The sequence below is a fragment of the Periplaneta americana genome, chromosome 14, assembly GCF_040183065.1.
Source record: "Periplaneta americana isolate PAMFEO1 chromosome 14, P.americana_PAMFEO1_priV1, whole genome shotgun sequence".
Classification (NCBI taxonomy): Eukaryota; Metazoa; Arthropoda; class Insecta; order Blattodea; family Blattidae; genus Periplaneta; species Periplaneta americana.
This window is the reverse complement of record NC_091130.1, coordinates 147,647,931-147,663,055: the sequence shown is the minus strand read 5'-3', so window position 1 is coordinate 147,663,055 and position 15,125 is coordinate 147,647,931. Positions and strand designations below refer to the sequence as shown.

The window sequence follows — 15,125 nt, the reverse complement described above, 5'->3', positions numbered from 1 at the left end:
CAACGAACTTAATTTATATACCAATTTTCATCGAAATCCGTTCAGCCATTATCGCGTTAAAAGGTAACAAACATACAGACAGACAGACAAAAATTTCAAAAAAGCTATTTTCGGTTTCAGGTGGTTAATTATATATGTTAGGACCAATTATTTTTGGAAAATCGAAAATTACCAGAAAAATTTCAGCTACAGATTTATTATTAGTATAGATTAACATTATGTTGTCATATATTTCCTTTTTATTCTCTGGTTTAGTAGAAGAGAAGGTCTCACGGCCTTAACCCTGCCAGAAAAATAAAACATTATTATTATGTTAATATTATTATTTATTAGCCTTGCAGGAATTCATGTATACCTCACGCAGAGACAAAGAAAAATGTGCGGAAATAAGTTGGACGCTATTATCTTACAAATTTCTGTGACTCAGGACGTTCCGGTCAAACTATGATAAATGACCGTGTCGTTTTGTTTCTGAGAACTACAACTATTATTACTTATCACCATAGAGACAAGAAGGCAATATCAAGGAGAAACGGGGCTTACTTCCAGCACTTATATCTACCTTCACGTTCAGAACGACATGTAGAATTAACGAGTACACTTCTTGTGGCGCATTTACTAGAAAGAAGCAGAACAACCTTCCATGGACAAGTTCACGGTGAGAAAAAGAATTTAAAAAATACTGAAATTTGAATTTAATCCCTTCTGTGTATACTGAAATAATGTTAACAATAAATACATTTAATTTAAAATAATTCTAACAGTTACAAGAAATGTATTTTAAAATTGCTAACAGTTACACTTGCAAATTAAAATAATATAACAGTTACAAACACAATAAGAAAAATAATACTAAAATTACAAATACAACTTAAAATAATGTTAACAGTTACAAATATAATTTAGAATAATAGTAAAAATTACAAAGCAAATTAAAACAATGCTAACAGTTACAAATACAATTTAGAATAATAATAAAAGTTACAAATACAAATGAAAATAATGCTAACAGTTACAAATACAATTTAGAATAATAATAATAAAAGTTACAAATACAAATGAAAATAATGCTAACAGTTACAAATACAATTTAGAATAATAATAATAAAAGTTACAAATACAAATGAAAATAATGCTAACAGTTACAAATACAATTTAGAATAATAATAATAAAAGTTACAAATACAAATGAAAATAATGCTAACAGTTACAAATACAATTTAGAATAATAATAATAAAAGTTACAAATACAAATGAAAATAATGCTAACAGTTACAAATACAATTTAGAATAATAATAAAAGTTACAAATACAAATGAAAATAATGCTAACAGTTACAAATACAATTTAGAATAATAATAATAAAAGTTACAAATACAAATGAAAATAATGCTAACAGTTACAAATACAATTTAGAATAATAATAAAAGTTACAAATACAAATGAAAATAATGCTAACAGTTACAAATACAATTTAGAATAATAATAATAAAAGTTACAAATACAAATGAAAATAATGCTAACAGTTACAAATAAAATTTAGAATAATTAAAAGTTACAAATATAAATGAAAATAATGCTAACACTTACAAACAGAAATTAGAATAATACTAAAATTACAAATATAAATTAAAATAACGCTTCAGTTACAAATAAAATTTATAATAATAATAATAAAAGTTACAAATACAAATGAAAATAATGCTAACAGTTACAAATACAATTTAGAATAATAATAAAAGTTACAAATACAAATGAAAATAATGCTAACAGTTACAAATACAATTTAGAATAATAATAAAAGTTACAAATACAAATGAAAATAATGCTAACAGTTACAAATAAAATTTAGAATAATTAAAAGTTACAAATATAAATGAAAATAATGCTAACAGTTACAAACAGAAGTTAGAATAATACTAAAATTACAAATACAAATTAAAATAACGCTTCAGTTACAAACAAAATTTATAATAATAATAAAAGGTACAAATACAAATGAAAATAATGCTAAGAGTTACAAATACAACTTAGAATAATAATAAATTATTCATTATATGAGGTCTCGCCATCCTCATTCAATATAAACACGACTACTATGAAGTAGTCAATGTATATTATCATCATTAAATCGAGAAAAATTCGTTCCGGCACCAGGAATCTGTGTCTCGATTTAATGGTGATAATAATAAAAGTTACAAATACTAATGAAAATAATGCTAAAAGTTACAAATACAATTTAGAATAATTACAAGTTACAAATGCAAATGAAAATAATGCTAACAGTTACAAATAAAATTTAGAATAATTAAAATTGCAAATACAAATTAAAGTAATGCTAACAGTTACAAATACACTTTAGAATAATAATAAAAATTACAAATAGAAATGAAAATAATGCTAACAGTTCAAATACAATTTAGAATAATAATAAAAATTACAAATAGAAATGAAAATAATGCTAACAGTTCAAATACAATTGAGAATAATAGTAAACAGCTAAAAATACAATTTAGAATAATACTAAGTATTACAAATGCAAATTAAAATAATGCCGACAGTTACCAATACAAATTAGAATAATACTAAGAATTACCAATACAAATTAAAACAATGCTAACAATTACAAATACAATTTAGAGTAATAGAAAATATTACAAATGCAAATTAAAATAAACCTAATAGTTACAATTCGGTTGAGAAGCTCTTATCATCCAGATTGCTGTCCAAAAATCTGAAAGCTAGAATTTATAAAACAGTTATATTACCGGTTCTTCTGTATGGTTGTGAAACTTGGACTCTCACTCTGAGAGAGGAACATAGGTTAAAGGTGTTTGAGAATAAGGTTCTTAGGAAAATATTTGGGGCTAAGCGGGATGAAGTTACAGGAGAATGGAGAAAGTTACACAACACAGAACTGCACGCATTGTATTCTTCACCTAACATAATTAGGAACATTAAATCCAGACGTTAGAGATGGGCAGGGCATGTAGCACGTATGGGCGAATCCAGAAATGCATATAGAGTGTTAGTTGGGAGACCGGAGGGAAAAAGACCTTTGGGGAGGCCGAGATGTAGATGGGAGGATAATATTAAAATGGATTTGAGGGAGGTGGGGAGTGATGATAGAGACTGGATTAATCTTGCTCAGGATAGGGACCGATGGCGGGCTTATTTGAGGGCGGCAATGTACCTTCGGGCTCCTTAAAAGCCATTTGTAAGTAAGTAAGTAATAGTTACACATACAATTCAGAATAATAGTAAAAATTACAAACAGAAATTAAAATAATCCTAACAGTTACAAATAGATATTAGAATAATACTAAAATTACAAATAAGCAATAACTAAATGTTAAAATGACGCAAACAGTTACGAATGCAAATTTAAATACCGTAATGCTAACAGTTGCAAATATAACTTAGAATAATAGAAAAAATTACAAATGAAAATTAGAATAAACCCAGCAGTTACATATACAATTCAGAATAATAGTAAAAATTACAAGTACAAATTTAAAAAATGCTAGCAGTTACAAATAGAAATTAGAATAATACTAAATTTACAAACACAAATTAAAATAATACCAACAATTAAAAATGCAAATTATAGTAATACTAACAATATTGCAAATAAGGTAGGAATTAAAATAATACCTACAGTTACGAACACAAATTAAAATAATACCAACAACTAAAATATAAATTAAAACAGTAACAGTTACAAAATATAAATCGAATTATTGTTAACAAATACACCATTAATGTAATTCTAACATTATTTTACTCTTTGAACTTGAAGTAATGTTAACAATTTAAATACAAATTGAAACAATCCTAACAATTACAGATATAAATAAATTAACATAAGGCATATAATATGGATTAAACTAATATTAATATTTCATAAACATGAATTATACATTTACATTAATATCATTCTGGCAAATTTTAAATGTAACTTAAAATAACGCTGAAAATTAAAATGCGAATTGGGATTATATTAGGCCTAATAATTAGTATAAGTAATGAGTACAAATAAAGCTAGCAGTCATAAATACGTACTAAAATATTTGTAATAATAATAATTATTATAAATATAAGTTGGAAGTGTGTCAAGGATTACAAATACAAACTCAGTAAGTTCAAATAGTATTAAGGACCATACATTAAAAGTCTGGCATCAGACGTTCTGAAATTATTGTACATTATGCAACGAGCCTATAATGGTAGTAATTAAGACACGAGTATGTTTATGAAACGAGCGCAAGCGAGTTTCATAATTTTCATACAAGCGTCTTAATTACCATTATAGGCAAGTTTCATACGACTTTTTATGCTCGACATATTTCTAACTTGAAATTATTCATAAGTATCTGACTGGGGAGCGGAACTGACCTTGTGCAATATCTCGTAAATTGTGAGATGTGCGCAGACGCGAAAGTATTGATTTTTTCCGAGAAACAAATGTCGACATTGACCTTGATATAATCTAGAGAGTAAAATAAACATTAATCTTGATATAACCTTGAAATTGATTTAGACATTGAAAAATGAGATGACAAATTGAATTTATTTGAATATTATTTACAATTAACGCTAATGATTATAGTAACAGAACATAACCTTCTGCGACAGTATTGGATTTCCAGCCTCCGTGACGTTTCGCTAGTTGTCTTTCGATTGCATATCCGAGAACAATCGATAATTGCGCTTTCATATTGCTACAATGGTGTTTTCTGATTGGTGGAACACCTGAACTTTAATGAATAGGTGTACTTTAATGAGGTCCATTAAAGGGCTGCTACCAGGTGTATAATTACTACATTTCGGCATGGTCGAGCATAAAATATATACGACACTAGACTCTAAATAACCGGGCCGTTGTAACTTGAACAGATATACAGTACTCTGCAAACAGAGGTAATGAGAACAGAAAAATGAGCATTGTCGTTGTGCTGTACATCTGTATCAGAAGTAAAGTAAATTGTGTGATTTTTTATATTATTTTGTTATTTTACGACGCTGTATCAACATCTAGGTTATTTAGCGTCTGAATGATATGAAGGTGAGAATGCCGGTGAAACGAGTCCGGGGCCCAGCACCGAAAGATACCCAGCATTTGCTCGTATTGGGTTGAGGGAAAACCCCGGAAAAAACCTCAACCAGGTAACTTGCCCCGACCGGGATTCGAACCCGGGTCACCTGGTTTCGCTGCCAGACGCGCTGACCGTTATTCCACAGGTGTGGACGTAAATTGTGTGATAAAATGCATTAATACAACGAGAAAAAGTGTAATACAAGGAGAGTACAAGGAGCATACAAGGACAATGATTAGAGAATACAAGGAGAACAAAGGAAATATGAGTAGAATAGAAGGGAAAACGGGGGGGGGATAAATAAGGAAATGGAACGAGAACAAGGAAATAGTCAGGAGAAATGGGACAACAAGAGGAACGCATTAGGATAAGGGAAGTACATAGAGGATATAAGGGGAATATAGGAGGAGAAGAAAACAAGGAAAATAAGTGGAATATACAGTGGAAATTCAAGGAGAATAAACTGAAATACAAGAACACAGAGACAACTAGGGAAAAAGGGGAAACAAGGAGAACGGGGATTATAAGGAGAAGAAGATGAAAACAAGAGGAATACATGTAGAACAGGAAGACAAGGAAAACAAGGGGACTGCAAGGAGAAGATAAGGGACAACTTTGAATTACAAGGAGAACAGGGGGAAAGAAGGAGAATGTAAGGGGAATACAAAGTGAACAAGGGGAATACAAAGTGAACATGGGGAATACAAAGTGAACGAAAGGGAAACAAAGTGAACGAAAGGGCTACAAAGAGATCGAGGGAAATACAAAGAGAAGGAGGGAAATACAAAGAGAACGAGATGAATACATGAGAACAAAGAAAATGCAAGTCGAATGTAAGGGAGATACAAGAAAAACAAAGATTATGCAAGGAAAACAAGGGGAATGCAAGGAGAACAAAGAAAATACAAGTCGAATGTAAGGGGGATACAAGAAAAACAAAGATTATGCAAGGAAAACAAGGGGAATGCAAGAAGAAAAGGAGAACTAAAGAATAAAAGAAGGGCAAGGAAAATAAAAAGAAAATATAGGGGAACACAAGGAGAACAAGGGGAATATAATGAGAAGAGACAGACAACAAAGAAAACAGGGTCACAAGATGGAAAATAAGGGGAAATAAGGGGAATATAAGGAGACAAAACGAGAGGGTGCAAGAGCCGCCACTGATATCTATACCATATTTCTCAATGTATTGAATGCTTCATCGTGTTTTAAACAAATTACTAATTAACTAATATTGTATTGTAAAGGATAAACAATGAAATACTGCTCACGTAGGAAGGTAAGATGTGTCACTGGCGTCTGTTCTATTTCTGTAGCAGCTATTGCATTTCATTTTGTACCCGATTCATTATGATAAATGTCATAAAAACACACAAAACATACATATTTCCTGCACCATGCACAGCAAATGAAAGAAGGTTGTCCACAGTCACACACATTTTTCCGCACTTCTGCTGCCAAACAGATATCCTTCACATTCACAAACACTTCTCGTTCGTTTATCAATTTTGATGCATACCACGCATATTTCAACATGGCTTTGAATATAGGAACTGACAACTGAAAGTGAATTAAAATAATAATAATAATAATAATAATAATAATAATAATAATAATAATAATAATAATAATAATAATAATAATAATATCAAGCTTTAAAAATTGGGAAGGCATTAGGATTCGAAATCAGGTTGCCTGGATGACAATCAGCATCCAACCATATGGGCCACGCTGTTACGCAAGCTAATGCTAACGGAAGTATGTCACAAACAATAGGCAATATTTTCAAAACGAGGGGTCATAGGCCACCCATACCAGGTATGACTTTAAACAGTACGTCTTGTACTTTCATCTCACACAATCTTATTCCATCCGGTGATATACAGAGCGTGTCCTCTCCTTGTTAGTGGGGGGAAAAACGTAGTTCTATGTTAGCAACCTAGTTACTTGGGTTATCTTGCTCAGGGATGCTCGTCCCTCCCAACAAGCACTTTTGTAAACGTATGTCGTGTGCATTGCAGGTTGCGTTGGTACTTGTGGCAGTTCTGTGGAATGTCAGAGCGATTCCTGTTCCTGCACAATCGGAAGGAACGAACGGGACCACCGGAAGTGAGGAAGTGGGTCAGATCACCGAGGCGCACGGGCAGGGGGACAGGGATATGAACTATGGGAATCAACAAGCTGTTACTGACGGGTCACAAAACAGTGATGAAGCTCCCAGTACACCAAACACGACACCATTACAGTTCCCACATTTTCCTGGACATGGACAGATTTGTATGCCAGGGTGTAGTGAAGGAGATGCAATCTGCTGTTGGGGTCCTAATGACAAACCATTAAATCCATTGTGAAATATCTTCTCACGTATCTTCAAGGCTTTGATAAATTTCCATATTGTATAGCATCAAATCCGAAACATATACTACGAAGTTATGTACTAATATATGAGAAGTTACAAATAAATGATTGGTTTTTAAAATACGGTGTTACTTTTTTCTGTTTCCCCAGTAAACTGACACTTAAAACAGTGTTGCTGCGTTGTTATTAAAGAAAGCGATGATGTGCTGCAGAGAAAATCTAAAGGTACGGTCACACGTCGCTACTTTCGTAGCGATGCAGTACAAAAAACTGCGCAACTCTCGTACTGCGACGTGTGAACAACGGTGCAACCCGAAAAGTAGCGGCTGCCTAACCTGCTGCTCGCTACTTTTCCATGCTGCGCGCAGCTTAAAAGTAGCGACGTGTGAACAGGGTTCTCAGGGTTGCAGCCGCAGCATTTTTGATATCGGTTTTGTTGAAACTTTTGCTGCGGTTGCGACCAGTGTTGCCACCCAAATGTGCCAATGATACTTTTATTTTTTGGATGTATTTTAATGTTAGGTGTGATGAAAATAAATTATTTGTAACAGTTATTAAATACACAACACAGTCTGAGCATATTTGTTGACGATATAATTCACTTTTTTAATTTTCCGTAGCGTAGTTTCAAACAGGAGGGTTGCCAACATTGATTACGTGAATATGCTGTTGGTTATCATTTAAGTATATAGGCGTTTTTAAAAGCTTTATAGTAAAAATAATGTCAATTTCTGAACACTAGATACGACAGAAAAGCTAATAATAGACAAGGAAGCTTTCGCATGAGTTTCTTAATAATGCGAACATAACCACAAAATGTATATTGAGAAGTCAACACGGAGATGGAAACCTGCAGCATGACTTACTTACTTACTTAGTTACTTACTGGCTTTTAAGGAACCCGGAGGTTCATTGCCGCCCTCACATAAGCCCGACATTGGCCCCTATCCAGAGCAAGATTAATCCAGTCTCTACCATCATATCCCACCTCCCTCAAATCCATTTTAATATTATCCTCCCATCTACGTCTCGGCCTTCACAAACGTCTTTTCCCCTCTGGCCTCCCAACTAACACTCTATATGCATTTCTGGATTCGTGCTACATGCCCTGCCCATCTCAAACGTCTGGATGTAATGTTCCTAATTATGTCAGGTGAAGAATACAATGCGTGCAGCTCTGCGTTGTGTAACTTTCTCCATTCTCCTGTAACTTCATCCCTTTTAGCCGAAAATATTTTCCTAAGAACCTTATTCTCAAAAAACCTCAATCTCTGTTCCTCTCTCAAAGTGAGAGTCAAGTTTCACAGCCATACAGAACAACCGGTAATATAACTGTTTTATAAATTCTAACTTTCAGACTTTTTACAGCAGACTGGATGACAAAAGCTTCTCAACCGAATAATAACACGCATTTCCCATATTTATTCTGCGTTTAATTTCCTCCCGAGTGTCATTTATATTTGTTACTGTTGCTCCAAGATATTTTAATTTTTCCACCTCTTCGAAGTATAAATCTCCATCTTTTATAGTTCCATTTCGTACAATATTCTGATCACGAGACATAATCATATACTTAGTCTTCTCGGGATTTACTTCCAACCCTATCTCTTTACTTGCTTCAAGTAGAATTTCCGCGTTTTCCCTAATCGTTTGTGGATTTTCTCCTAACATATTCACGTCATCCGCATAGACAAGCAGCTGATGTAACTGTTCAATTTCAAACCCTCTGTGTTATCCTGAACTTTCCTAATGGCATATTCTACAGCGAAGTTAAAAAGTAAAGGTGATAGTGCATCTCCTTGCTTTAGCCCGCAGTGAATTGGAAAAGCATCAGATAGAAACTGGCCTACACGCCTGCAGCATGACAGCGGCTGCAAAAGTAGCGCCTTGTGTGTGAACAGACTTGCAACCTCCAGTTGCAACTTTTGCAGCACTCGGGTTGCGCAGCACGAAAAATAGCGTGCAGCGCGCTACTTTTGGCTTACGTGTGATCACGACACGCAACTTTTGCAGCTGCAGTACAAAAGTTGCGCAGTAAAAGTAGCGACGTGTGACCGTACCTTACGTCAGTGGTTGTCAGCACTCGCTGAAATGTGCAACGGGTACGCGGTGCCGTCTCGTGCGCACCGTCGTGCAACAGGGAGAGATAGAGAGCATACCCGCTAGCAACTACGAGAGCACTATAGTGCACTGCGTTTTCCGCGGGTAAGAGAGGCTAGCCCCAGCGTGCTCTGTGCTGACGACCCCTGATCTATTTTATTTTTATTTTAGTAGGTTATTTTACGACGCTTTATCAACAGCTTAGGTTATTTAGCGTCTGAATGAGATGAAGGTGATAATCAGTGGCAGCTGATTGACTGAGGCAAGTGAGGCCGGGCCTCAGTCACTTGGCTTAACTGAAATCAAATTTTGTATTTTATATAATGTATTAGTTATTTGAATGAAGCATATATCGCTGTAGAAGCATTTGAAAACTTTGATGTATATAGACCTGTTTTGCAGTAAAATTTGTTCCTGAGGCCGGGATCGCTCGTGCCGGGTCTGGCTTGTGATGTATATAGACCTGTTTTGCAGTAAAATTTGTTCCTGAGGCCAGAATCGTTCGTGCCGGGTTTGGCTTAATGCATTTCATATCCTTTCGCGGGCTTTGAGTTTACGCTTAAAACATTGTAGCTGAGGCACAATTCGGCTGGCCTGGTCAGGTTTCACTCCTCCCATCCATGGGCCGGCCTCAAGGGTAGAGTGGGGTGGGAATAGCAGTGGTGACTCGTCTTCCTAACTAGGCCATAAATAACAAAATTCCAGCTCTTTGGCAGGCAGAAACCCACTCGAGATTCTCTCCCCTTATGTCTCAGTTTATGACATAAGCGAGGGTGTTCTACTATTGTACTTCGTAGTACAGTAGTGAATCTGGGCCAATGTTGTTATGTATTTCGGGAAAATATAAACAGAAACAAATGAGAGAAATAATGCTGGTGCAGTTAATTCATTGTTAGAGTGTCCTTTTTCGAGAAGAAATAATACTAAAAGAAAGGAAGTTTTAAATAAAGAGAGAGACTACCGAGATACCTACGACATCGCTGATAATTTTTCTGACACATAATCTTAAAACGCGAGTTTCTATTGCATCCTGGTATGTACAACATAAATGGTTTTGTGGTAATGTGGTGCAAAATAAACTTCTCTTGGCCTTGTTTGTTGCTGTCAAAGGAAAAAAATAAAAAGAAAAGAAAGAAAGGGGAATTTCAACACATAATATGGGTTGCTTCATCACACTGAAACAATCACTGAAACTCAGAGCATAACAGCTTATTTGGTGAGTGAAATTATTATTTTTCATTGATAGTAATAAGAATAGACTAATAATAGTAATAATAATAATAATAATAATAATAATAATAATAATAATAATAATAAAAACATAAAATTTACTCTGTCACACGTTAAAAGTGTTAAAATTGTTAAAAAGGTATTTACCTTCGACAGACGGCCCGTTTCGACGCTATTTGTCGTCGTCTTCAGTGTCTCTTGGTTCAATTTTAACACTTTTAACGTGTGACAGAGTAAATTTTATGTTTTTAACAAAGTGTTAACGAGAACTTTAATCAATAATAATAAAGTAATAATGATATTAATAATATAATAACAATAATAATTCATATCATAAACAAACATTTCCTATCGGAGGCACTTAAACTAGTTGCATCTGGCCTCACCGAAGATTTTGATCACCGGCCGCTACTGGTGATAATGCCGGTGAAATGAGTCCGGGGCCAACACCGAAAGTTACCCAGCATTTACTCATATTGGATTGAGAGAAAACCCCGGAAAACCTCAAGCAGGTAACTTTCCCCAGCCGGGAATCGAACCCGGGCCACCTGGTTTCGCGGCTAGACGCTCTAACCCCTGATCTAAGTCATGCAGGTTGCATGGAAATAATATGTTGCCGTATTTATTGAGCTGAAGCTGAAGTTCGAAGCGCTTTTCCGTCGTGACAAAAGTTTATATTTCAGATGAATATAAGATAAAATAATCAGTAATACAGTGCGATTCAAAAGTCACGTATATTTCCTGCTGTAGCTAAATGGAAATGTTTTTAGAAAAGCGCTCGGACTAGTCCAGCGGTGACCAAAGCGGGTGTCGTGATTACATCGTGTAATCACGGACATTCAAGCGGGTACGAGGAGTTTCCTGTACATTGCTGTTTCACGTACTGAAGGCAAGCAGTGGCGGTATCATGTCGCTCTACAAACTCTGTCTCTACAAGCAGTAAGAGGTGGTTTAGTAAAGAATGAGAAGGAGAACTTTTTTGTTGTTCTGTCGGACAAAATGTAATATATTTACTTTGCTCAACGGTTCAATTAGGAGTATATAGAAATATTACCATGCTGAATAATGTATTACTACTACTACTACTACTACTACTACTACTACTACTACTACTACTACTACTACTACTACTACTACTACTACTACTACTACTACTACTGACCACGAAATATATGTTTCTATATTCTTCTGTACATGCATGAATATTGATATGTTTAGATCTTCTCCCTAGAAGGATAAAATTATTAGGTTTTATCTCAGTTTTAATCTTCTTAATCTTTAGATGAGGGTAACTATTTATTAGTTATTCATTTAATAATAATATTGTACAAAAACTGATTCAATATTATGTGCCAACGAATGTTAAACGCCAGGAATTGACATGTCTTAAATCATAGCCAGGAAGAGAAAGATGAGATAAATAAATGTAAGGAAGTCAGCTACGAAATAGAGTTTGAAATATGTCGTGCTCTAAAGCCTTTTAATAGAATGTAATTTTTCAAAAGTCTAATGATTAAAATAGCTTAAACAATTTGTCCATAAGAAGTTTTTAATTTTGAAAAACTACGAATGTCTCGACCAAGTATCGAGAGAAGAATTTAGGAAATTCCTGATTATATTCAAGAGGAAGGTTAAAAAAGAAGCAAGAAAAATCGTATATTATTCACTGGCTCTTGATGGCAGCAGTGACATTACTGATACAGCAAAGCTTGAGATTTTTATCCGCGGGATTGATCAAGATGTTAGTACAGGAACCACCACTGGTTGTAGTTTTCATGCCAAGTGCCTTTCCTCAGTCTCCTTACTTCATAGGCTGTCTGTCGCATGTAATCACTGCAGTTCGAGGTTCGGTCACCGGTGGACTAGTCAAACAGTATATTTTAAAAGACACTTTTTCACAAAAACAAACCATTCTTGATATCATTGTTGTACGAATTATTTGTACTATCTAAGGTATAGCGAGCGGGCATCACCAACTGAATGTGGTCGACTTTACGTAACTTACATCTTACAAGGAGAGGACACGATCTGTATATCACCGAATTAAATAAGATTTTGTGACATGAAAGTACAAGACGTACTGTTTAAAGTCATACCTGGTATGGGTGGCCAATGACCCCTCGTTTTGAAAATATTGGCTATTGTTTGTGACATATGTACTTCCGTTAGGTGTCTAATAGGAAAACATTAGACTGTGTAACGGTGTAGCTCATATGGTTGGATGCTGAGTTGTCATCCAGGCAACCTGAGTTCGAATCGTAATGCCTTCTCATTTTTAAAGCTTGATATTATTATTATTATTATTATTATTATTATCACTATTATTATTATTATTAATTTTTTATTCACTTTCAGTTGTCAGTTATTATATATTCAAAGCCATGTTGAAATATGCGTGGTATGCATCAAAATTTATAAACGAATGAGAAGTGTTTGTGAATGTGAAGGATATCTGTTTCGCAGCAGAAGTGCGGAAAAATGTGTGTGACTGTGGACAACCTTCTTTCATTTGCTGTGCATGGTGCAGGAAATATGTATGTTTTGTGTGTTTTTATGACATTTATCATAATGAATCGGGTACAAAATGAAGTGGAATAGCTGCTACAGAAACAGAACAGACACCAGTGACACATCTTACCTTCCTACGTGAGCAGTATTTCATTGTTTATCCTTTACAATACAATGTTAGTTAATTATAATTTGAAAGACATGTTGGTTCAGAAAAGTGTGAATACACTTAATAATTATATATAATAAATTTTCAGTCAAATACACTTTTCAATTGAAAATATATTATATATAATTATTAATAATTACAATTTGTTTAAAACTTGATGAAGCGTTCAATATATTGACAAATATGATTTATGTAAATAGATAACTGTGATCACTAGACTTCGTGGAATTGCCACGAGAATCGTAAGGTTTACTGCGCACGCGGTATAGACTATGAGAAGGGGACGTGCAAAGAATGGAGTATGCCTCTGATGTAAACACTGAGCAGTATACTGCGGTTACAATAAAACCTGTATCCTACAGTCAAGAAATATAATGAATGATCATTGAAATAGGAAAAGTTTAAACATGTAAATACACAATTATTGTGTAGTGAGATATATTAACTCTTAAAATTTAATGTGAGATACTCACATCATCCTTGAATATGTGCATTGCAGTGAAGAGTTACGTACATTTGGAGCGACTGCAAAGTGAACCTCCTCCGATGGTCACTTAAACAGTTTTTATATTGGGAAAATGTACGTTTAACATCAGGCGATGTAATAGGTGCATATTTGAAGAACGGAAAGTCACTACTTTTTAGTACACCAACTTCAGAAATCTTGTCGTGACCTGATAGTACATCATTTGTAATACGAAGTTGTGAATAGGCAGAATTTGCAGCAATAATGTTTCTCAACTTACATTTCACTTTTTCTGAAATTAGTGAATTGTTATTTTGGATAACGGTTTGTGATACTTTATATACTATATTAAGGGCTTCTGAGAATTGTACTGACTGCGGGGGTAAGGGTATTCCATGAGCAATTGTTTGGAAGAGCAACACTCTCATTGTAGCATGTTTGATTGAATTCTCGTCTGCACTGAACAAATGTTAAGCTTTGACTATTCCAACCACAGTAATGCAAAAACAAGTGCTTACATAGATATACATTAGCTGTAGCTGCTCTATCTATTTGGACCGGTCACAACTCTTAACATGAACTGCTTATACTACGAGACCGGAAGGACGCTCACCGCATCTATACTACCGTACATCGGCAACCTGATTGCATGCTGCGTGTGGCAATTCAACGAAGCCTAGTAATCACAATATTAATCATTATTAACATGAGTGATATATATAGGACCAGTTAAGATTCGAACTTAGGTTGTATGGATAATAACTCAGCATCCAACCATATGAGCTACACTGTTACATAGTCTAATGCTTCCCTATTGAGCACCTAACGGAAGTATGTCACAAACAATAGCCAATATTTTCAAAACGAGGGGTCAGTATATTCTATAATGCATTCACTTAGAAGAATAAAAAATGTTCTTCTTTTTAAAATAAAGCATATCTTAATCCAGACACTTTTCATGCCACAGTTCGACAACTGCGACGTTCTATTAACTGATCTCGGCTACGACATGGCCCAAAAATTACAGCGTGTCCATAATGCACGTGTTTGGTTTATATGTAATATCTGTCTCTATGATCATGTCTCAAGGTATATATTATAATTCACAATTGTAAAATTTGCCAACTAGTTTAAGTAGTTAACTTCGATAATCCTCTGGCTTATGCACATTTTTCTGCTTCAATTTGTCTTAGGTAGC

The 15,125-nt window shown here is 34.3% G+C and overlaps 1 protein-coding gene and 1 long non-coding RNA gene across 2 annotated transcripts in view; both read left to right on the top strand.

Moving 5' to 3' along the window:
* LOC138713829 (uncharacterized) overlaps positions 1 to 15,125 on the top strand; it is a 280,083-nt gene that overhangs the window by 79,374 nt on the left and 185,584 nt on the right. The gene's annotated exons all lie outside the window — the stretch shown is intronic.
* LOC138713826 (uncharacterized) lies at positions 507 to 7,575 on the top strand. Its single transcript, XM_069846269.1, has 2 exons — positions 507 to 658; positions 7,118 to 7,575. Exons 1-2 carry the CDS (start codon positions 644 to 646, stop codon positions 7,445 to 7,447), a joined length of 345 nt encoding a protein of 114 aa, XP_069702370.1. The 5' UTR covers positions 507 to 643; the 3' UTR covers positions 7,448 to 7,575.